The sequence below is a fragment of the Dinoponera quadriceps genome, unplaced genomic scaffold, assembly GCF_001313825.1.
Source record: "Dinoponera quadriceps isolate SergipeBrazil2010 unplaced genomic scaffold, ASM131382v1 scaffold5109, whole genome shotgun sequence".
In the NCBI taxonomy this organism is placed as follows: domain Eukaryota; kingdom Metazoa; phylum Arthropoda; class Insecta; order Hymenoptera; family Formicidae; genus Dinoponera; species Dinoponera quadriceps.
In genome coordinates this window covers 8,290-33,950 of record NW_014559156.1, presented here as the reverse complement: position 1 = coordinate 33,950, position 25,661 = coordinate 8,290, and the positions used below count along the sequence as shown (strand labels likewise).

The window sequence follows — 25,661 nt, the reverse complement described above, 5'->3', positions numbered from 1 at the left end:
CCTCCTCCTTAGCGTCACGTCCCCGGGAAACACGGCGGAGTATCTCTCGCTTCGCGAGGTACGGCGTTTTCGCGCGACGCGATTGCGGGAAAAAACACACGATCGCGCGACGTAGACGACGTGCGTAACTGCGCGCAGTATTAATGAATGCCGCGATTTTTGTATTCATTGCGCGCCGCAAGATAAAAAGAGAGGAAGAGCTTGAATAAAAATATTCCTCTTCTTCCACCTCGTCGCCATCCTCATCCCGGAATCGCGATCATATGCATAATTTCAGCGTCATCGCGAAAAGTGCACGTTCTTGCTCACCTTAACCCGCGATGTTAATTCACCTTTTCCGGCGCGGATCGATGCCCGCTCGCTTCGGCGAGCAAATTGGATCTGCCTGACGGTCGGTGCCCGCAAGACGGTCATTCGTGCTGGATCCATCCAGGACATTATCCTCCCCTCTCAACCGTTTACCTACGCATTGTGTTAAACACCGGCGGCTTGTGCGGTCACCTATAAGGGGGAAGGGGGCGATAACGCGCCCGATTTTTCACACTTAACATACGTAAAAATCTGACCCGGAAACAATTCGACAAACGTGTCACGTCGAGATGTAAATTTTTACCCGGAATTTTTTCAGCCCTATTTCCAAATGGACGCCCCGGCCGCGGCACATAAATATTTCGTGCGTCATTGCGTGAAATAAACTGAAAGTTCTGTATTGTTTTAATTATTTCTCTCCGGCCGTCCGTGGAGCGTGCGTTTGTTCGCTCGTTCGTTCGGCGATTAATATAATTTTGAATTTACCTCGCCGCTATCCCATCACAACAGCTCGTCGACCAGAGAGCGTCGGCGGCGGCGATGGCAACGCGAGGGGGCGGGTATATCGCGGGGTATAATGAAAAATGAACATTTTCTCACGGCGGCGACACTTGAGCGATAAATTCCGTAAACTTTCGTCGTCTTGAATATAGTGGCGCTTTTTTTTTGCACGAAAACTTTTCAGCTAACTAAAGGAGCGAGGAGGGGGGCACGGTTGTACGGCGATTGTTTCAATGGGGCGGACGAGGAAGGAGGGAGGGCTCACTCGCCCTCCCTGGCGAGCGAGAAATATGGTCTGACAGGAGGATGACCGGAGGTGAGACGAATTAACTAAACGCTTCGTCGTAACGTATGACGTCCATCGTTCTCTCTCTTTTTCGGCGAGGCTGTTCGATTGCGGACGACGACGGTCACTTGTCACGTGTTCGGCCGGCCGGAATTCTCGCCGTGACACAATTTCGTTTCCTCATGCGTGTGTGCACGCGCCACTCCTCTTTTTTCCTCTTTCCCGTCATCGTCGCAGCATCACGGCGCACAAAGCCCGGAAAGCGGCGCGGAATATGTAATACCGGGCGGAAGCTCGTGTGTGCGTTGTCGACGTTGTTCGAAGCCCCGCCGCCGCCGTCGATCGGCAAAGCCGGGTTCGGTTGCGATGTCGCGGAGACATGTTGTCGGGGGCCGCGACCTTTGCGACAATTGACAAACACCGGTGCCGATCGGCATGCCGAATTAATTAACACCCGCCCGGGCGAACTCGTCGGTGAACTATTACGTCGGGGTTAGTGCTACTATTAGTGGAGGATTTGATACAGGCCGAAACGCCGCCCGATATTAGATCATTCGCGCTCTCTCTCTCTCTCTCTCTCTCTCTCTCTCTCTCTCGCATTGCACTCTACGGCCGATTATCAGACACGTGTTTGGCCCGCTTTCCTCGTAGCGCGAATCGTTTGCATGGAAAATCGGTATCAGAGCGAGCGAGCACCGTAAGTTTGCTCAGAGGCGACGACGAAGAGAGGAGGAACGGTGGAAACCGTTCAAAAGCCGCCGCGACGTTTTTATTATCGAATCGCTCGCACGAGAGTTAGAGTCTGGAGGAACGATGATTGAATTCGATGTATCGAAAGTCGGTCATCTTTTCTCTACGGTGATACCCTCGAGGAAGCGAGCGAGGAGATGGTGCTGCAGGTAGCTCGGAGATAGAACCGATCGCCTCTTCACCGGGACATATTGTGTATATGATGGTCTTGTGGAAACATATTTTCTTGCAAACTAAATAGCTAAACTGAATAAACTATTTTTTTTATGTTTGGAGATTGACGTTTCCAGAAAGTAGGTTTCAAAACCGACATACCCGTGAAATCTATATATAGATAGTTGCATTGGAGGTTCTCATGCTCAATGAAGGATCCGATTGGTACATACTTTTGTATCTGAAAGTACAATACAGCTGAACGAAGCAGTTTGGAGAAACGAGCGCCAAAACGAACATCCGGCGAATATTCGCTTTCGATGTTCGTTCGTTCGCTGTTTGTTTCGCCCAGTCTGTGTATTCAGATGTAGACGAAGTTTATCTACAACGGGTTTAATATTTTACAGAAGCATGGATATATTGCTTTGCCATATCTATTATGTTAGTTTTCATGGCCTTTAATAAAATTACGCAGTGTCACCCGTGCGACAGCCAATTAAAGCCGATCTTGTTCACAATCTCCATTGAGAATCTACCACCTCGTCCCGGGTGCGTCTCGGTCGCGTTTCGTGAATCGCGACGATTGTAGCATCTCGCTGGGCTGTAAAGTGTACCATCATCCCCTGTAGTGCCGTTCCTGGCCCCTCTCCTTTGAGCGAACAAAGGTTCGGTCGTGAGATATCCCGGTTTCGATATCGGCGACCGATTATATCGTAGACGCGGCTTAACGAGGCGTGTTACCTTGGTGTGTTTGCAGAATCCCGGCAGCTGATTATCAAGAGCGTCAACGTGCCCGCCATGGTGAAGGCCGACGACACCGATTTCGTCGTCCTAGACTGCGACTACGACCTCGAGAACACGTCGAGCACCGGCCTCGTCGTCAAATGGTTTTTCAGCACCAACGAGCTGGTTTACCAGTGGATTTACGGCAGGAACCCTCAGGCGAGCGAGCCCGCGAGGAAATACGTCGACTTAACGTACAAAGCCAGCGACGATCCGTACACCGAGTACCGAGCTATGAAGCTGAATAAGCCGGGCGTCGATCTTACCGGCGAGTACACATGCGTGATATCCACCTTCGAGGATGAGCGAACGGCGAACGCGTCGATGGTAGTCTACTGTAAGTGTCTTCCTCCCTTTCTCTCTCTCTCTCTCTCTCTCTCTCTTACCTCGCGCGACCGTGTAAAGGCTTTTGCATGCGAATTGCCGTAACCACAAGGCGTAAATTTAGGACCAATCAGGCGGTTGCTTTAAATTTACCCCAGGAGAAGGTGTAGCTGGGATTAAAACCGAGTGATTGGGATTCGATAATCGGTTGAATCTCAGTTGCTTCTAACTCTATATACAGGGAAATAGGTTTCTTTAGATTTTTAGTATTTCTATTTATTTGACTAAAAATTGTTTCGTAGAAACAACATATATGAAATATCATTTGTTTGAGTAGAAAGTCTCATTCAAGAAAACTCTGTTGTTTGTCGGAAAGAACGCTATTATTTGAAATAACATCTTTTAACCGAATAGAATATTATTTGGTTGCAATAAATATGTATTTATTAAGTCTGAAGAAATCTGTTTCTCGGTGTACAATTAGATTTACCGTCGGAGAGAGAGAGAGAGAGAGAGAGAGAGAGAGAGAGAGAGAGAGAGAGAGAGAATTCTGTCTTCTTCTAGATTACACAAATCTAAAGCAATATCATGACTGGTTTTCCTTCAGCTTAAATTTACACTGTATGTTTACGATTACGGCAATTCGTGTGCGAAAGCTTTAATGCATACTGTTGCGATCTTTCGCACCAGTTGTCTCTCGTTCGCACGCCGGGCTTTCGCACACTTGTCTCGCGAACCGTCTCGCGAATAATCGTTTAGTTGAATTCGACTCCCGCGAATACGCCCGCTTGCCGCCGACGTCCAACTGGGCCGGGAGGAATTGTTTATTTAGCCGGCAAAGCAACATTGAGCGAGAGAGAACGGGGAGGGGGTAGAGAGGTAGTTATATAGAGAGAGAGAGAGAGAAAGAGGGGAAGAGAGAGAGAGAGAGAGAGAGAGAGAGAGAGAGTGTGTGTGTGTGTGTGTGTGTGTGTGCGTGCGTGCGTGCGCGCGCGCGCGTGAGTGAGTTAGTTAACCGCCGGATACTGCAGCAAGATTGATTTTCTTCGTTGCAGCGACCGAGGAAAAGTTTGACCTCGTGTACAAGAAGAAGGCGATAGATGATAAAGACGGAGTCGAAATAACGTGCAAGGCCGAGGGACTTTATCCTCAACCGACCCTCGACATCTCCGTCGAGTAAGTACCAATTTGTAAAATATACGAGAGAAACGTTTTTCGAGACACACACAGCGGAGAATCTCGCAATTTTGTACAGTAGAGGCAAGATTATCGTCTATATCGTAGCGAACAGTAGACGCCTTTTTTTCCGCGCGCGCGCCAGACACGCGGCTCGGCTTTTCCCTAATTTATTCGAGAGCGAGAGCGAGACAGAGAGAATGAGAGAGAACGTTGGCGCGTCGGATAGAGATATTTTAAACAGAATTGTGTGATATTTCTGCTTTAACTAATCCTTTATAATTGCGCCGGCGTTGCGCAGGGGTATGCAGGAGAAGCTAGGGAGGAAGCCCACCGTAACGCTGCGTGACGATGGACTGTACGATATCTTATCGCGCGTGGCTTTAGTGGACGAAGATTTACCGGAAGCGACGATTGTCAAATGCTTGCTCGGCATACCGAAGGCGACCTACAACGTTTCCCGCAAAACCGTCTATTACGCCGGTAAGTGATGAGTTTTTCCTTCAATGAGTTTTCTTCCACGAATACACGAAAGAGAGGAGGAAAGAGAGAGAGAGAGAGAGAGAGAGAGAGAAAGAGTGAAAGGGGGGAAGAGGGGTCGACGAGTCAAGCACAACGAGACCGATTTAAAAAGGTTTATACACATGCATGCTTCTCTCCTCTACTCCCCCTCCCCCAACCTTTCAACAATCGCGATCGCGCGACACAATCATTTTCGAAATTCGCCAGTTCCCTCGAAATCGCTCGCTCGCGCGCTCGATCGATGAGAGAGACGCTTCTTCCTCCGCGTATACGCGCGCTTACGAGGACAAGCCGAGCGCGCGCAACCCTTCTGGGGGCCCTGACCTTTAGCGAGATATTTTTTTTTCCTCTATCAATCAATGCCACGGCACTTCCACGTTCTCCGGGACGATCGCCAAAAAATAGTTAACGTGTGCATACGCTCGCGCGCGGCCGTTTCTGGCTCCGAACCCACCGCGGCGAATCACCTCTCTCACGGACTTTCAGCGCTGCGAGCGGCTTGTTTTCTTTCATCTTCTCTCTTCACCGAGCCGAATTTTGACACCGCGATTTTTCACATATTTTCCCCGCATCCCCGTCGTTTGTTTACCATGGCAAATTTCTGGCACTCGCCCCGTTCTTCCGTTCTCCATATTTGGACGGACGAGCCCCCCCGACGAACGCGCTCGATACAAACGAATCATGAGTTTCCGTTCGAAGGAACGCCCCGAACAAACCGAAATCGAATCGAGATCAGAGTTACATTACCTTCGCAAACCGTCGCGGCGGACCACGCGAGGAAGATCCTCGCGCTTTGCGCCGATTTAGAATGAAAGGACCGCTCGTTTCGCGCGATAATAATTGTTCGGCTTGATCCGTCAGACACGATTGAGGAAGAAAAAGTCGTTCGCTTATCTCGTCGGTTACCAACCCTCCAGAGGGTGGCGAAAGCGTGTCATTCGCGCGTACACAACACGCCTGAGGATCTCGTGTTAAATGATACGCGCCACCGAGTTGATATCCAGTTTCATCACGTGCATTCACGAGCGTACTTTAGAAACGATAAACTCGATGCGCGCATTCGATATATAGCGCGCGGGGCCGCTGTATTCAGCGCGAGTGCATGCCGGACGGCTCCATTGTGACCCTCATAAACTGGCAAACATATCATTTGCATTGTTCGCGCCAAGATGACCGATATAACGAGCGAGAAACGGGGTGTGTGTGTGTGTTCTCTCGGCCGTGCGATTAAATATATGGTCCCGTGGGCGGAAAAGATCAGGTCGGTTGAGCATGCGCGCACTGTGTGCGTCCCGCGTTGTTGGAGCGAAAATGGCCCGAGAACTTTTGGTTTGGCGTAATTAGAAAGCGGGCCCTGACCTCGTTGTGCAATTAAAAATCTGGAAAGCTTCGGTTCTCCCGCGTGTTCATGCGGGCTCGAGATTTTGGGTTAAAAGAGAGGCAGGGTGGCAGAAAGAGGGGAAGGGGGGGGGGAGGGGTGAGAGAGACAGCGTACGTTTGTATTTTATTCTTAATTACGCGACTGCATTATTATCGTTGTTGTTGTTACTATTATTATTATTATTATTATTATTATTAAAATCGGTGTGGACAAAGCGGAATTGTCGCATATATGTTTTTTTATATAATTACGTGTATGCGTGCGACCCGTAATTAAAGAAGAAATTCGTGTAGCGGCATATTCGCTCGCATATTCATATCGTGCCGTGCGTCGTCGGTTCCGGAAAGTGTCCGCTGTGTAACATTCGTCTATTAAGTTGTAGTTGTTGACCGTATCTCGCGCGGGGACATAGTATCTCTCTCATGTGTTTTTTTTATCATTGATATATATAATATCAAAGTTTTTCCTGTCTATTTTTATCCGCTCGTCGTCGCGTAATACAAAAGAAAGAAAGAAAGAGTGAGAGAGGGGGGGGGGGGGNGGGGGGGGGGGGGATATTAAAATTAATTACATCGACGATTTAATAAAACTTAACAAAGTAAATTGATCGCCGCCAAAATTGTCCTTTCACTCATGAGGAATTACGGGGAAATTGAAAGAAGGAGAAAAGAAAGGGGAAAAAAGGGAAGACGCGAATTCGTAAAAAATTGACCGGCCGGGCTAAGCCGGCCGATGAACGGAGAATCGTTTAAAGGGACGTGCCGTTTACTGTTATCGTGCGATCTAAAAATAAACGATGCCTCAATTTCTTTCTAACTTTTCTTCGAGTGAATTTCTCCGTTGTTTTACGATTAACGACGCAGTTAAATTTAACGTGCGTCGGAGTAAATATGGCAACGATATTTTTAATTTCTAGCGCGCGTTCTCTCAAGCGGCGTTATCGACGTAAACGCTATTAGATGCTTAACCGGTTCAGGAATTACCGAGACACGATTCATCGCGCCTGCACTCGACTGGCAACAAGATCTCGTCACTCGTCTCCATTCGCGTCTACTTGCGACACTCCGGAGGCACGGATGGTGCCTCGTCTCTCGCGAGAAGTAGCAGCGCGGAACGTCGAGTCTCCTCCCGGCTCCTCTTTAGCTCGCTATATTATTGCATGTCCTTCGCACCCTTCCCTCCTTCCCTCTCCGAAAATGTAGCTTAGACGCGAAATCGCGAGACGGGATGTTTATCGAGTTTCCGAGATTATTTCATTGCGCATTTTTTTCTTTTCCTTTTTGCAAAGATATCTATATGCTGAGCTGATGAGTGACTAGATGTGACATGTGATGTTTGTTGTGCAGGAACGCTCACTACGACATCAACTACCACAACGAAGCTGCACCGTAAAATGGAGATCCAGGCCTTAGACAAGTCAGAATCTGATAATAGTAGTGGTAAGGCTCCAGATGTGTTTAAATTTTCTCACATTTCATGCATTTTCACGTTCGACTTTCGCGCGTCGTCATTATCATTGTCGCTAAAAGTCACGCTGTAACGCCATCATATGCAACATCGCGTGTGGTATCATCGGGACCGGATTCCCAGCGATTCCCGATATGAGAAATCTTAATTCGCGCATTCACACCCGAGCTGCGGAGAGAATCTCTTCTCTTTACGCGGAGAGAAAGAAAATGCTGTAACCTCCCCCCCCCCTCCCCCATACGAACAACCTCTGCGTTATATAGATCCCTTTTTCCCCATCCTTGACCGCCCTGCTGAGATGCGATATCGCTCTTTTCTCCTCCTTCCGTGAGAGCGTTTCCTCCTCTTATTTTATATTTTATTTTACGAGCGGCTCGCGCTACCGATAACAAATATTTATCGGCTCTCGGCGTCGTTCCTCTCTGTCTCTCTCTCTCTCTCTCTCTCTCCTCTTTTTACGTATCGCAATAAAATTTCACCATTCTGCTATTCACGTCGTCACGTCGTTAGATCAGAGGAGGAGGAGGGCCTGGTCTCAACTTCCAAGTACCAGGTTGGAAATTCGCAGCTTCCGCTTCTCGCTGGTCAAGATGACGACGACGTGGAAATGCCACCAGGAATACGTTCTATTCTTATTAATCCGCTCTCTCTCTCTCTCTCTCTCTCTCTCTCTCTCTCTCTCTCTCTCTCTCTCGGAGTAGATTTCGAAGACGACGCTTCGTCTTGCATCAAACGTTATCTTTAATATCTATCAGTGATATCTATCAATTAAATTGTTAATAAGACGCAGTTTCGTGAACGGCCCAAGTAGAAATTAAACCAGTTTCTAGCCAGTAACTGTCCAGTAACTGGCCAATAATTCTCTAACTAGCTAGTTTTTGATTCAGTTTTACTGGCGAAAACCTTACAAGTTTGGGGGGACTTTTGCTTCGACAATGGCTGGTAAAATTAGCCAGTTTCTGGTCAGTTCCTGATAAGATTTTCAACGTTTCATTTGTTTACTATTTCATTCATTTATTAATTTGCCTAGTTTCTGGCCGGGAAATGGCCAAGAAAAACGCTAGCCAGAATTTTAAGAGTTTTCGCTGGATAGAAACTGTACAGTATTAACTTACTACTTTTTTTTTTTTAAATAGTTTATGGCGAGTAACTGGCCAAAAAATAATAGTTAATATTTTTTGGACAGTTCCGAGCAGTTATCGTTAAATTAATTCAAGCCAGTGAAAACCGTCTGGTTTCTGTCCAGCGACTAGTCTTTCNGGGGGGGGGGGGGGGGGGGGCACCTCGTATCGTTGTCTTCTGAAATAATCACACATTATCGATTATCAGCGGAATCTCTCGCACACACATGATCTCCGAGGGCGCGCGACGATAAGAGATTCTCGGACCCGCATCGCTTAGGAACGAGGACGGCAGAAAGGACGAAAGGACGGACGGACGGACGGACGGAAGAGCCGGACAATCGCCGCGATTTCCGGCGCACGCTCGAATCTTAGATTCAATTCCACGACCGTGTTCGTCCTTACCTCCTCTGTCCAGTTAACGTTTCTCCGAGCGTTTCGGAGAGAGAGGGAGAGAGAGAGAGGGAAGGAGGGAGAAACTCGTACACCGTGAAATCTCGCAGCAGGCCTCCCCCCCCCACCCCACCTCCGGTAATTGTAATTACGACACAACACACAACGTAGTTCTTCCGATGTGTTGCCGGTGTACAACCGTGCTGTAATGCATTCGCTTGGGTTATCACGCCCGGCGACTTTCCTTTATGCACCGCTAAATGATGCATCACACTCGGCCGCCCTCGTAACGTTAATGTCTTATTTGTACCACATTTTTTGCATCGCCGGCTGATGGCGGCGAAGGGGGGGGGGGTCTAGAGCCGACTTTAATCTTTCATTATATCTTATACATAAATCATGGCGCGCAACGCGACCCAGACGTGGTCGCACGCGCACGCGAGTAATGTATAATCCGCACAACGCGTCGCCTCTCCACCTCCTCTCGTATCGGGTAAGTATTGCTGAAAAATGACACTCCGGTGATCGCGTTTTAATCACGATGATAATAATAAGAATCTGGACACTGTATGCTTGATTTCTGATTGGCTCCGTCATATTCGGGTTCAAGCTTCCGGTTGGAATGACGTCAAATCAGCTGAGTTACAATGCAAGTAAAGATTTGCCACCTACGTAAAATCTACGAAATGTGTCGACAGTTTCGGGATGAGGGGTTTTTGAAGAAACGTTTTTATTCGAAATGATGATTTTTTTCTAGTATAAATTTGTTTTTGCACGATAAACCTCAAAATATAGCAAATATGGAATAGAGTAACTGGCAGCCAAGAAAGATTAATGTTTGTGTATAACATGTTACACACACACACACACACACACAATATTGTTTTTCTATATTGTATATCTTTTTTTTTATTTTCTTATTTGTGTTGGACGTTATTCTACCTGATTTTTATCTACTTTGCATTTAATGCTTAACGTGTAATGATTTCGTTATTTTCACGAACAAAATTCTTTTTTGTACTCAGCCATAAACAAATTACATTTCCGCTCCAACGAGTTCCATAAAAAAAAAATAATTATGTCTCGTTGAAAAGAAATATCCGTTACATTGCTTTGCTGACAAGTCAAGGAAAATCATTACCGCATCATGAAAAGCGGATATTTCGGTTTGCGCTTATTTTAACAGTATTCACGCATTACGGCTGTAAGCTCCCCCCTTTTAATCCAAACATCGCGGTCACAGCGACGGTGTCTGGACTCTTATTACAGGGATTTTTACCGGACGAGCTCGCGACGCGCGAACAATCGTAATATCGTCGCGCAATTCGGCGAGTTATCGAGCGATATTATACTGATTTATTCTTATTTTATTCATTCCCATCGATCGTCCAGCACAAGCGGAGGATGGAAATGGTGTTTTTCCCTCTCTTTTCTCTCGCGCTCTCTATTTGCGCTGAGAAATTACAGAGACGAATGGATTTTTATGATTTTTGTTTTCCCCGCGGAAACCCACCCTCCCTGCCTGCCTCGCTCCACCCTCTAATAAAGTTCGCATCCGAAAACGGCCACTGTCAGGCTGCCATCGAAAATCTTTACCGCTGGAGAAGAAGTTGAATAATGCCATTTATATCACTGTCAAGCTCTTTAATAGTTCTCAAGTTATAAGCGATTGAACATCCGGGCTATCTTACAGGAGGGTGAGGAAGGGGATAAGCTATAAACGTTAGAATCCTTAGTCCTCCTCGGAGTCCTGTAAATGCAGAAACTCTTAATGGAATTCTTTTATTTCGAGGTCAATTGCGAGAGAACACTTCGCCTATACAGTCCATATTATTGGACGCATCTTAATTTTTTACATCTCATCGACTTCCGGAGAACTAGCTTTATAATACGGCTCATCCATCGATCGAGTTTTGTTAAGGAACCGTTAATTCTACAAAAAGATATTTTTTACGACGTCACTTCATTCGGCTGTTACAATAACCTTGAACAAGCATGAATCCGCGCTGGTTGCATAATATTGATAATAATGAGAACAGACGTGAGTTTTGAGTGTGCGTGCCGATTGAGAATTAGTTTTACTTCTGTTTACTTGTGACTTGAAACTTCAGATTTCTCACTTGGTAACGGGAAAATAAATCTTTGCGTGAAAAATATTAATATTGTTTAACAAAGATTCTGGACGAAACGATTGATTTGGAAGGTCGCGGAGGTGAAAGCGCTGTTTGACACCGAAAATTAGCCCAATCGAATAAACATAAAATCAGTAACTTTTCTTCCCCTCATAACCTGTTAAAAGAATCAAAGTGCGTCTGATAGTATGGCCTGGGATTCGCCACGTTAACGTAATGTAACTTAACGTACAATTTTCATGCCTCAATGAGTCGAGTTCTGGCTGCGTCTCTCTCCCATTTTTTCAGTTCTGATTAGTTCCGATGTAACGTAGGTAGGCGCTTTTTTTCCTTCCCGGTCAGATTCGGCGACGCGATAGGCGCTCTCCTGCGCTACAGTGTGTGTGTGTGTGTGTGTGTGTGTGTGCTTAATACCAGTAATAACATTAAAGTAACGCAATAAAGCGCATCTGCACGTTATCCCGGAAAATTACGGATAACGTAATATTAGAATATCATTTTATGGCTTACACTAATTACGATTAATTCAATTGAACGTATTAATAGATTACACGGGGGCGGCACGGGATATAATACTCGCATCATGCGTCACGCGTATACATGGCGAGATTGACACGCGATTCAATCATACGATGAGTGGAATCTCCTCTGTAAAAGTTAAGACTCCGGTAATTAACTATCCGCACGAAATAGTTCTCTCTTCGTGACGGAGACACCGGGAGACGCGATAATAGAGGGGAAATTATGTCAACCGGCGCACAATATTTGGATAATATCGGATAATAGACATTTATAATGCGTTCCGCCTTTAATTATTTTGGTTGTCATAACAAAGGATACATTATTCATATGCGGCAACGGGTGAAATGCATTCGGACAAATACCTTTGTCGCGATATTTCAAATATTTATTTTGCCGGCGTGGAATCAATTGGACAATTCACACAAGGTGGGGAGCGCGGTAAATAAATTCGTCCAGCGAGTGTAATTAGCCGCAAATAAAGAAATATATATATTTTTAATAATAATAACAACAAACACGAGCAAGAGAGAGAAGTCACATGATGCTGAAGCGAGTCGAGTAAAACAGTGTAAAAGGGAAGAGCAACTCAGCAGCGATAAATTAATCCCGCCGGCGCGAAAAATGTGCACTCTAAAGAGAAGTAACACAAATTACGGAGAAATGCAAACAAGTGACACTCGCCGCGTCTGAAACGAGCGATTTTTGACACCTCGGAGAGTTGCGGAGGCTAAAAGCGCCGATTGAGAACCGGAAATTGCTCCAGTCGAATGTGAAATCAGCAACTTTTCTTCCCCTCCTAACCTATGTTCTATTAAACTCTATTAAAATATCAAAAGTGGGTCTAACAATACAGACTGTTACGTGCGCGCGGATATCGGGGGCTCTCGGGGACTCTCGCGTTCCGCTGTGTATAAATTCGCCGGAATAGAAACTTATCGCCGGCGGTAGACGGCATACAAAGATGAGAGGCTGTGTCGGCGGTGATATGTCAGAATTTTCGCTCAATATCTCGGTAACGCATAAAACAATAACTATCCCCCGTTCGTCGCGAGCGACGACGACGGCGAGCAGAGCAAAACGCATCCCCGAGATATAGCAGCATCGCCGCCGTGGCGACGGTAAATGTCAATTCGCGAGGCCTGCTGGTACGCATCGATATTGATTTGCGCGAAGGAGAAGCGACGAGCCGCGCGCGCTAGTTGACCTCGTAAAAGCGTCCGAAAGTTCATCACGCAATCTCGACGTAGCGCGACGCTGACGACGACGTATACATGCATTGTACGAAAGTATACGCGGTCATCCTCGTCATAAATCATTCTGTCGGCCGCCGTCTTCTGTCAACCGACGTCGTCGCCGTTCTCACCAATCTAAGCGCGCGAGAGAACAGGAGGCGCTCTCGGGAGAAATATTTCGTCCGCACACGTGGTAAATATTACGAATTTTTTTACGAATTATGTCTCCGTTATTTCGGGAGCGCGTCTAAAGGGTGCGCGCTCGGAGAAAGAATCATCAGCCGTCGGAGCTGAAGTATAGCTGCTTTGCTGAGATGTGTCTTTGGAACGGCTAATCGTCCGTCGTTTCTACGCGCGGCTGAATTGATTGATTTTATTTATCAGCTGTTCGAATTTATAGACGTTGCTGCGAAAAAATTCGCTTCGACATTCCGTTTGCTCGGGCAATGCGTTTTTTAACGCGCATACAGAGTCGAAATAGTAATCTGTATTAAAATCATTATATTATCGTCGATTGACGTTTGTAAACACATCGATTTTGCATCGACGTTGATAAACACGATGTGCGCGCGTGTAATATGAGATAATCGAAAAACACAACAATAATACGCGACAACGCGTACAAACATGAACTCTCTCGATCGCCTCTCTTTCCTTCGTTTTTCCGGAATTAGACTAACACAGACGCGTTCGCGTCTATTTTGCTAATTACTGTTGCAGAAGAAAAAATTCAGTTTGCCTAGCTAAACAAACGCTAGACTGAAATTTCATAATGGAGAAATAATATCCGTTACTATCGTAGCGCGTAACATCCGCTCATGATAACACGGCATGATGCATAACACGAAATAAACTGCAGCGCACCGATCCAATTAGCGTCAAGCGCAAAAGAGGCAACAATAATTCCGATAATCTCGAGTATCGGCCTTTCCTGTCTTTTTTTTTTTTTCTTTTAGAAAGGAATTACTATTATTGCACGGTCTGCAAAAGTCTCAGTTCGTGTAACTAAACGGACACTGGATTGAAATTTGATGGCGAGAAATAATATCTGTCAAGGGAAGAGGCCAAAAGTCGGTTAATTGAACGTTTCTTCCGTTTTCTAACAATTTACAGAATAGAGCTGGCACACTGAGAAAAAGATTTCTTCACATTTAACAAATTTCTTCATCGACGTGCTCCAAAGAAACTAATGGCTCGATTGACAAGCACAATTGTTAAGACTTTTTCACGAATATGCATCATTATCTTAAGTAAAAAATTTGTTCGAAACAAAAGATAATTTTCTTATCAAGAAATTACTTGTTCCATTTTATATACTTATTGTAACCGAATAATATTTTATTCGGTTGAAAGATATTTCAAATAATATTTTTCCGTTACATAATAGAGCTTTTTTCAATGGGACAAAATAACATTTTTATTCAAGCAAATAATATTTCGCATAAGTGTATGTTGTTTCTGTGAAACAAATTTCAGTCGAATGAATAGTAAAATACTAAATCTAACTAAGAAACGTTTTTCTCTGTGCGGATAAACTCAAACATGTCAAAGATATTAAAGTTATGAAGTCCCTGTTTGTTCGATTTTGTCGCATCTGTTAGAACAAACAACAGAAATCATCAATTAGCTGACTTACAACCCCTTCAGCCAAATTAGCCCCGGTCTCTTCTATCGTCGAGACATGCAATTATTTCCACGATGATAGTGATAACCCGTGATAGTAAGCCGCAGCGTGCACATCTAATCAGCATCGCGCGAAAGATTCAAACAACAATGATGTCTTTGATCATTTCGATTAAACGTGCCTATTTTAGTGGGAGAGACCTGTGAAAAATGCATAGACAAGTCAGGGAGGAGGAGGAGAGAGAGGTGTCGAGGGCATTTCTTAGAGGCGCCTTTCGGTGAGGAGTTCCCAAGATGTGTCTTGAAAATGCTTACACGCCATCTCATGCGCGTGTAAATGCGGCTTCTTTTCGAGAATATCCCGTTTTTTTCTCTCCTACGTCTCTCCCTCTCTTTCCTCCTCTTACACTTTACAGCACTCGCACGAAAATATCGCTTTGTATATAAGAATAAGTTTTCCCGAAGCGGTTAACGTTACGTAACATAAGAATAATGACCGCCGCGCTGCCCCCCCCCCCCCGCATTTCTGCCGATATAACGAGGTCGTTATGGTTTTCGTCGTATTTCATACCGACGACGGTATGGGAGTGTAATTACTCGCTGGTATGTATTAACTCTTAAACTATGCCTACCTATACTATAGTACAATATTAAATAATCTGTTGAGAACGCGTGATTTATGCGCATGGGAGAGTTTGTTTTCGCTCCCCTCCTCCCTGCAAGGCCGAGGCTACGTCCTCGATCTGCAACGATCGTTAGATCGGTATTAATGAGGGAAATGCATCGTTAATGCAGCGATACACGGCGCTGAAATGTCTTACCACCTGGTTAGTACACACACCGTACACATTGTCGGCCTGAAATATTCTATTTTGCAAATTACAAGGCTCAAGAGAGAGAGAGGGGGAGAAAGAGTGTGCGCGCTCGAGGCATTACAAGCTGTTCTCTTCCAATTGATTACTGTAAACGCGATGGCTAGTATGACGTAATCACTCTCGCGATTTATTATTATTATTATTATACATCGCGACCGTGTCGTGTGGAATTTCTTCCGTGCTAATTAAATCATCGGGTCGCGCTTACGCAACGGGCGCGGACACGCCACGTCGGCAACCGATGCATCGCGGAACAATCGCTTTTGCAATTAATACCGCCCCCCCCCTCCCCGGTCCGCCGCCGTCGACACAGAACTAAAATTATCGTGAAGCGATAATTAACGTAAAAAAAAATATTGAATTACATAAACACACTCTCGCCCGCGCGCAGAACATCTAATTTCGGGACGAATTACGCGAACATACATAATTTACGGTTGCGGGATACGCGCGACTCGTGAACATTTAACTCTATATATTACTTGTAATTTTATGAACGCCCGTAATCCGGAATACGCAATTTTCCGGAATACGTAATTTATGAGCATTAACTGTGCGCGCTACTTGCAATTTTATGCGCGCGTCCTGTCGTGTTGTACGCGCGGATATTTTAAAATAGATCTTTGGAAACGCGCGAAAAGATCGGGCATGGCAAACCGTCCGTCGCAAATTACTCGACGAATGTGAATAAATTTACGTTTTAGTAATAGTTTGTACGTGCACTGAGAAAAAGATTTCTTCAGATTTAATAAATTTCATCACTGGCGTGCTCCAACGAAACTAATGTTTCGATTAACAAGCACAATCGTTAAACTTTTTCATGAATATGTAGCTTTATCTTAAGAAGAAAAAAAATTTGTTTGAAACGAAAGATAATTTTCTTATGAAGAAATCATTTGTTTCATTTTACATACTCATCGTAACCAAATAATATTTTACCTGGTTAAAAGATATTATTTCAAATAATAGCGTCCTCTCTCTTAAATATATATATATAGAGTTTTTCTGAACGAGACAATAAAATTTTTACCCATGCAAATAATATTTCGTGTATGTTGTTTCTGTGAAGCAAATTTTAGTCAAATAAATAGAAATACTAAATCTGAAGAAAAGCTCTTTTTCTCTGTGTATACGGAGAGATATGTTTACGTTCGTGTGTATTCGCCGTGCGAGAAGCAGCGGCAACGATATTGGGATATCTTCACAAGCGGGGAGGATTTAATTGAAAAAGCGCGCAGCGTCGCTAAACCTCGATAGCGACTCGAAACACTGTCGCGGCAGAGATTCGCGCGCGTTCTCACCTCCTCCTCCTCTAATCGTCTCGATTGCGCGTCGTGTGCGTGTGGGTACGTATAACGATCGTTTTCCGATCTTTCTTTTGCGCACCGCGTCTCGTCTGTACGGGATCTCGGCGGTCGCGCGTGCCGAATTACACAGGCGAATTACGCGGATGAATTCCGCGCGCCGCCGGGACGTGCGTGACGTTTTGACACCGGTGAAATTGTCAAGAGACACGTTTACGTCTCTCAACGAACGTAATGCGAACGATCGACGATGCGGCGGACCGACACGCGGCTGGCTGTGCGATGCGCGCGCGCACTTAGCCACTCGTGTGCTCGCGATTGCAACGATCGGGAGAATATCGTGTATCTCTGCCGGTAATTCCTTAATCGATTGAATTCCTCTAATGAGTTTACTCCGATACCTCTGAACTTCCCCGCACTTTCTTATTACATGGAAGGAATGCCTTTGCAATGTCCGGCACCGGGGTTTACCGAGGTCTATAGTTTGTAGGGGCGCATCGCGCCACCCAAACGGGACCCCCTCCCCTGTGTGGCTTTAAATATTTTGTATCGTCGTTGGTTTGTAGTGTAATCTTGCTCATTCGCGATGATTCAACCGCGTTCGGCTCTCGCGAGTCTACTATCGGTGAGATGAGATTCGAGAGAACCTCGAAGAACTCGAGTCGAAATTTGGGTGATGTTTTTGATGCTTTTTTAATAAATTTAGCTAGTCCGTAGAGTGGTCCGGATTTTCAGTGACAATATTGTAAAGGAGTCGCTACGTGAGTTCATTATTTGCTGAAAAAAAAAAACATCCAACTTGATTTAACTATTTATATAAAGCTGGATTCTTCGGAAGTCAGTGTAAAATCGTAAAAAATTAAGATGCGTCCGATAATATGGACAGGGATTGTATGTTGAGGGAATTCAAAGTTTAACTTGGCAGAGGCCAACGCCATTCACGTCTCGGGATCATCGGAGATCGTCAGAGATTGTTCGGGATTGCACGATCGCCGTTGAAACGCATCTCAGGCTGGCGATAATCTTGCTGAACGAGCGCGTGAGCCGGCGTCGAGGATCGAGTCGAAGATCCTTATACGCGGCGAGGATAGGTACTAATTAAGGCAGATACTAATTGACAGGGTGGTATTCAACTTGTTTCGGCTGTTGTCCCCCTCCCCTCGACGCGAGAGTCGTTGTCCGCGATGTGCGCGCGATTCTTCGAATTAAAGCTTCCGAGAGTGCGTTCCGGGGTATCGAATATCTTTCGTAATTTATTCAACGTACTTTTCCGCACTCGACGGGTCGTTATTCTGAGGTCTACGACGGCACCTAATTCAAACGTCGAAGGTGGATCGCACGGGACCGGTGAGTGAGACGCGCGCGAGACGTTTTACTCTTCCGTGTTCTCTTAAGGTTCACTTTACGCTTGTCGATACTGCGGTACCGATACGATAACGCGCCCCCGGGGAGACGTAGCCGTGGCGAGAACGTCGNGGGGGGGGGGGGGGGGGTGACAATCGTTAGTGCATTAAATAACAGGACATAACCCGCCCTCTCGGCGGTTCCATTCGCGAAGACGCGACGGTGAAGTCGAAAAGAGGGAGGGAAAACCGTCGGACACAACGACGGATGTCGTCGTCTGGGCTCGAAGGGAGCCGCACCGTCGTCATTCATTCGCGCTTCACTCGCCGTCGTCGTGGAAATTTCATTAGCGACCGTTTCGAGAGTTCGCGTAAACTCGGGCCAAATATTAAAAAAGAAATAAGCTCCTCACACAAACACACACACATACACGCGCGGAAAAACAGCTTCTTTTTAAATTTATTAGATCTTTACATTTATTTATTTTATATGTTCTTTTATTTTTAGTATTTCTATTCATTTGACTGAAATTTATCTCATAGAAACAACATATACAAAATATTATTTGTTTGAGTAAAAATTTTGTCGTCTTATTGAAGGAAACTTTGTTATTTAACAGAAAGAATGCTATTGTTTGAAATATTTTTTAATCAAATAAAATATTATTTGGTTACAATAAATATGTAAGATGAAACGAATAATTTCTTTACGAGAAAATTATCTTTCGTTTCATATAGCAAATTTTTTATTTCAGATAAAGATACAGATTTTTGTTGAAGAGTCCAACAATCGTACTTATTAATCGAAACATTAGTTTCTTTCGAGCATGCCAATAATGAAATTTGTTTGGATGCAATAAAATTTGTTAAATTTGAAGAAATCTTTTTCTTCGTGCAGAAGCGTTCTTTTCTCCCCTCTGTCTCTTTCTCTCTCTCTCTCTCTCTCTTTCTCTCTCTCGTTTCAGCTGACTCACGCTCGGGATTAATCGTTTGATTTTGTTTACGGTCTATTTGAGGCGCAGCACAATTTAAATAGATCGAAACGGCTCTCAGAAATTTATTACTGTAGCGAGAAAGTAAGAGAGAAAAAGAGAGAGGGCGGGAGAAAGATAGAGAAGGGGAGGAAGGGGGAGAGAGAGAAGTTCCGTTCGGGTGGAGGGCACCGGCGGCTTGTTCCGCACCCGGAGAAGAAACATTCTGTAATCAACACAGTGCCCAGGTAAACTCAATAACCGGACTCTTGAAACGTTGAGTGGGGACTACTACTATCTGTTGATGAAAGCGCTACTCAAGACAAACGACACGTCCGCAGGGGTATCTCACGTACATACTTTCCGGCTCGGTATCTCCGAAAACAGACGTTGCCGGACCGTGGCTTGTCCGAGCAACAATTGCTTTATCGCGGCCTCCCACGGTGAGTCCCTTCGAGTTTGTCAAAATGTTTCTTTTATTATCCTACTCCTTCTATTACAGTGTTTGTACATACGTACGTACGTATATACGGGAGCTGTTAATACTCGATAATTCTGTAACTTCGTTTCGAAGCTTCGAGGAAAATTCGAACTTTCGAATTTTGGTATAAAGCGAAAAGCTCCGACAGTTCGCTTTCAAATTTCGTATTCTTCGAGGTTCCGAAGTATCGAAGAGTACAATCCAGAAATATTATATGGTTTAAAAATCTTATGATTTCGACGTTTTCAAGCTTCGAAGATTCGAAACTCAAAGCCCCTTCGAGAGAAAACACTAGCATGTACACACGCAACTTGGTGTAAATTACATTTCAATTACATCGACGATTACGGGATCATATCGAACAGACAATTCCATTTCGTCTCCACCAGTTTCATTTTTCAACGAACAATTTAAAAACAATTTTTTCGAGATATTTCGAAATGTCAACTTTCAGACACGACCGAAGGAGCGACATCCGGATTGTATTTTTTGCAAATATCGTTAAAAGTACGTGCGATATGATCGAGCACGCGCCGTTACTAAACAACAATTGCTTTATCATGGAGCCTCTTGTCATCGCTCAGAGTTTGTCAAAATGTTTCTTTTATTACCCTGCGTGTATACATGTGCGTGTACATGTGTGCGCACCGCTCGAAATAGACCGCGGAAATCGTGCCAGAACAAATAGCTTTCCATTTCTATATTTCAAATAATTTTATTTATTTTATTTAGAAATACTTGAAAAAATTCGTTCGGATATTTAAAGTGTCGACTTTGGGCGTACAGAGTATATAGTTCGAAGAAGCCGATATATTATTATTATGTGTTTTAAATACCGTTGAAAAAGTATCTCGCGTTGTTATCAAACGGTCGATTGTGCCGTCGCTAAGAGGTGATCTCGAAATAATACTATTCGACACACCGTTCATCGCCTGTTTGTTTTACATTTCTATCGGGGAGATACTCACCTGCTCTTAATCTCCTTATTCCATTCCTCGTGCTCGGCTACGATTCCGCGCGCGCTACTTTTCTGTTCGTTCATCTTGTCGGTATTGAACCGTCCTTCTTCCCTCGCCGAGCCATAAAACCGCCGTTCTTCCTTCTTCGCTACCGTTCGCCACCCTCCGTTTTCCACCAAACTTTTACACCGACCCGATAGCCCGGGCACAAAAGTTTGCCGACCCGCGATTCTCTCATATGACATCTTTCGTTCATGCGGACTGAATTATCGCACGCTCGCTCGATATGAGACAGGTGAAGTGACGTCGCTCGGCGTTTCCCGTCTATTCGGAGTCATTTCTTCTTTTTCTTTTCAGTTTCACCGGCCGATAACTCCGCTATTTACGGTTACGCAGTCGTCGGCCTCTTTTTCAGCGCATTTCAATCGCGCTTCTCGCTTAAATATATGTGATTAATAATTTAGTTTCCCCTGAAATTTAATTTTATCATATCCCGTTACACTCAATTATATTATCATTAAACTATTGCTATCTATATTATGTATACCGCCGGTTTGTTTCATCATTTCATGACGTATATTTAAATCATTCTATTTAAATATCTCATCTTATGACATATATCGGAGTCAGAGAAAAAGAGGGAGAGAGAGCACTACCTCGTAAGAATTACCGGAATATCTTGGAATCTCGTTACTCCGAGATATTTCAATGCTATTAATTAAAATCGACGATATTACATCGGTCGCCCCTCCCGCGCGTCTTCTTATCGCGCGGCTTTCTGAAATGATCAGAGACGCGTATATTTCAAACTAAAAATAACACCATTATCGGGTCGGAGGGGTACTAACGACGACGAGTCTCAATTTAGTGCATCAGCCGGGGGGGATTAAAGCGAATATTATTTAACCCGTGTGCCCCGCCGGATTGTCGAAGTGTCAATCTTAATTTCACAATACGTCACGCGGATAAGCCGTGATTGGTAATGACGGGCTTACCGTTTATCAGAACGATCGCAATATCCACCACCGATTGCGCGCCACCGCGGATCGCGCATCTTGATATTCGCGTTAAGCGTGTATATCGCGGCTAAACCGTAACTAGTTTAGCTCGGGTAGTATTCGCGCTGCAATTGTTACGACTTAATAAACCACCGAGTCCTGTTTGAAAATACAACAACTCTTCCCCGTCGCTTATAAACGCGACGTTTCGAATATAATCGCGATAAATATCCGTAAATCGATAAGTCGTCGTGATTACAGAGCGGCCTCGCATTCGCTCGTTAACGAGACGGCTGTGTTGCGGAAGGAGGTCCGCGAGAACGCGTAAACGGCGAGCATGCGGAGCTTTGCGTGTGTAAATTCACGTTCAATCATTAGAGGGTGATTTTGGTACAGGGTGTTTTATACGCGGGCACGACTATACAGGGACGAGTGTATAATCCTTCGCTTCCTCTTCTTTCTCTTGAGAAAAAGATTTCCTCGAATTTAATTAATTTTATCGCATCCAAACGAATTTCACCATCGGCACGCTCGAAAGAAACCAATGTCTCGATTGATGAGTACAATTGTTTGACTCTTCGACGAATATATACCTCTTGTATAAAAAAATTCGTTTGAAACGAAAGATAACTTTCTCACGAAGAAATTATTTGCATCACTTTATATATATTTATCATAACCAAATAATATTTTATTTGGCTAAAAGATATTATTTCAAGTAATCGTCGTCCTTTCTGTTAAATAATCGAGTTTTCTCGAATGAGACAATGAAATTTCCACTCAAACAAATAATATTTCGTACAAGTTATATATTATTTCTGTGAAACAAATTTTAGTGAAAGAAATGGAAACACTGAGTCTAAAGAAGCCATTTTTTCTTGTATCTCCGTTCATCCCTCTCTTTACTTTCGCGCGTTTGACCGATTTCATCGCCCGGTCTGGTTTTATCCTTCTTCAACGGTGGTGCCGTTAACACGAAGTGTATGGAAATTCCAAAAATCAACAACGGCGGCCCAGCTATTGTAATATGCTGTAGGCACCTTTTCAAATGCGACTGATCACTGAGCCAGGCTCAATAAGCTTATTCCCAGCTTCTCTCGCGATCAATAATGGCCTCTTCGCCTGAGAGGGATGCAGAGAGGATCTTTAGACTAATAACGCACACGCGCGTACACACACATACGTCGGAATTTGATTCCTGAATCGCCCGGTTAATCAAAACGGGATCGATAAAGCTAAGCCGGACTCGGGCTTACCGATAAACGAGATATTTAGTACTGTCGATCCCGCCACCCACACACCGCGAGGGTATCGCACGAATTTGTAACGAGCTCCTTTCCACCCTCTGTTTTCCTTCTCAAGAATTGAATCCTGCCGAGGAGCGGAGCTTCGCAAGCGAGCCGAATTAATTGATGGAGAATCAAAGAAGGAGGAGGAGGAAGAAGTGCGAGAGTGGAAAATCCGTCAAGAGAGAATCCCGTGTCTCTCCGTCGCCCTCGTCACGGCGGGATGAAATATCGCAAGAATTCCGATAGAAGAGCGTCACCCGATACCGGGCGTCCTTTCCGAAAAACGTGCCGTGAAACACATCGTCGGCGAGCTCTCGTCGGACTACGTCTCTCTACGTCCGATCTCGTAGTTTTCGCAGGCCACCAGGCTTCCCTGTTGTTTGTACAGTCGGTACAGGTCGCAGCACTTTTTCTCAGATGACTTTCGCGTCTCGCGTATGCAACGGAAAGATGTATCTCCCTGGAGAAATTGTTAAAACAACAAATTCTTCTATTAGATACGGGATGCCTTACGAAGATAAAAATATGAGTGAAATGTTACAGGGTTCTTGAGTTTAATAAGAATTGGATGAGAAATAAGAACGATAAGAACCAAATTTCGGATGTCTGTTTGACTACACACGGAGGAGGAAAACAATTTACCGGCACGGTGAATTTCATTATGCTTTATTACGCAAGGAAATCTCAGTCAGCTACCATATGAGCTGATTTATTAAGAATATTAATTTTTGCTGGATCATCTCGCCGAATCTACTAAATTATTTTGCTTTAAGAACAAATTTAGGAAAACGCTATTTTGTTCTAACAGCAAATTAACGTGTCAACACGAATTCACTCGGTAAAATTTTTCTATTCTAGCAATAAAACCATTTTCCCGCCCTAATTACGAATTCTGTTCTAGTTGTAAATAATTCGTTAATTTGGTCGTGTCGGCTAAAAACAGCTTTAATCGCTTTATCGTAACGAACATGCAATAGCAAAGATGGTTTCGCCACAACATCACGATAATAATACAATAATTATTATATACTTATTACAATATTTATAGATTAATATAATAATTATTATAACATTTAGATAAAATTTTTACTATAATAATATATTAATTGATATAATAAGATATAAGCTCAGAATGCATATCAGTGTTGCAATAACAAATAAGTAGTCGATACTTTACGGTGGGTCTGCACACGGGTCTTGCACGTTTCCACGGATTTTGCCGACTGTCATCGCCACTCTTCTCGTTTCGTAGCTTTTCTCGAAGACGTAAGTCGCTCAATCTCAAGGATGGTAGGAATCGTATGAGGATTTGGCGAGTGTTGTTGTTTAGAGAAGTATTATTAGTAATAATACTCTAAATAATACTCTATAATAACGTGCACTAGGTATCCGCAATTTGGCTCTTATCATTCTTACTTCTTACCTAATTTGAAAATAAAAATGTTGCCGCTTTTAATCTACCGCCCGCCGTAACCGTCCGAGTGCCACCAAGTTCATTTGCAATATGAGTAATAGCTAATAACAAGTCCGGATTAAGAAGGCTAACGAAGCGCGGATAAAGTCAAATGCACTTCGCAGCAAGCGAGAAGTTCCTCTTTTTTCTTTTGCTCTTTTCCATTTCTTCCTTCTACCTTCCCGTCCCTCTCTCTCTCTCTCTCTCTCTCTCTCGTCCTCTTTCCGCTTGTCTTTTCTTCCGTGGCCCAATTCGCCTTTTCTTATCTATCCTCGCTCGTCGACCAGAACGAACGTTGAGTAAATTAGCGCGTCACCGGGCGCTTCCGCCGAACCCATTCTGTTTCTCTCTCTTTTATCCCGTCCTCTCGCGCACGGGTATGTGTGCGCGCGTGCGTGTATGGGACGCGCTTTAGAAGAAAGCTCCTTCGATTCCTTACGTAAAAGCCAAGGCGGGGGGATTAAGTTAACTTTTAAATAGGTCAACTTTACGCATTGTGCACCGGGCGAGAGAGAGAGAGTGTATACACGTAGTATGTGCGCGCACACTTTTCGTCCGGTTGACTCGCGCGACTATCAAAGGAAGAGCGGATAGTGAATTATACAATGGCTCGCTCCCGCTTGTCCAGGTCGATTTTATTCTCTCTCTCTCTCTCTTTTCTCATTCTCTTCCTTTTTTTCTTCTCCGGACACTTTCCATCGGTTCGTTCCCGTTGCTCCTTTTCGCCTTCGAACTCCAACATTGTTCCTTCCCGGTGTGGCTCGGAGTAGATTAGATCGTACTTTGAGCGGTCCCGGTCGGGCCCAAGTAGGACAGATATTCGAGAGATCCTTGAACGTCTGGAAGATACCCATAATTTGAAATCGATGCCTCTTCCTTCCTCACCCTCTCTCTCTCTTTTTCTCTCCGATTCTCTCAGGGAAAGCGTCCCCGCCGTTCCGCGAGGATCGCTAATCTCGCCTCGGACATCGTTAATTGCGAAACGTACATGGAAACTTCGCGGTTTAACGTTTGGAAATTAAGAAGGGACGCGCGGGAAGGAAGGACTCTGTTCGACCGAGTTCTCGACGAAGGTAAGGCATGAGGAGGAGGGGAGGGGGGGGGCGAGGAACNGGGGGGGGGGGGGGGGGGGCGAGGAACGGAGGTGCAGATCGAGGTGGCGGATTGATCAAAGAACGAAGAACTAGTAGTCGTCGGTGACGGGAGAAGTTTGTACGTGTAAGCTGGCTGGCCAGCTACGGCGCTACGTGCAATATGAATTATGTAAAACCCGAACTCTACGCGGCGTCCCGGTAAATGAATCTCATCCCCCC

General features: G+C 44.7%; 1 protein-coding gene across 3 annotated transcripts in view; it reads left to right on the top strand.

Annotated features, from left to right (window-relative positions):
• The window catches only part of LOC106750199, a 174,467-nt gene that overhangs the window by 143,244 nt on the left and 5,562 nt on the right, over nt 1–25,661 (top strand). For all 3 annotated transcript variants that reach the window (XM_014630350.1, XM_014630351.1, XM_014630352.1), the window contains 4 exons: nt 2,757–3,119; nt 4,162–4,282; nt 4,584–4,765; nt 7,532–7,624. In XM_014630350.1, the coding sequence (XP_014485836.1) occupies nt 2,757–3,119; nt 4,162–4,282; nt 4,584–4,765; nt 7,532–7,624 (759 nt within the window). The remainder of the gene's footprint in view (nt 1–2,756; nt 3,120–4,161; nt 4,283–4,583; nt 4,766–7,531; nt 7,625–25,661) is intronic.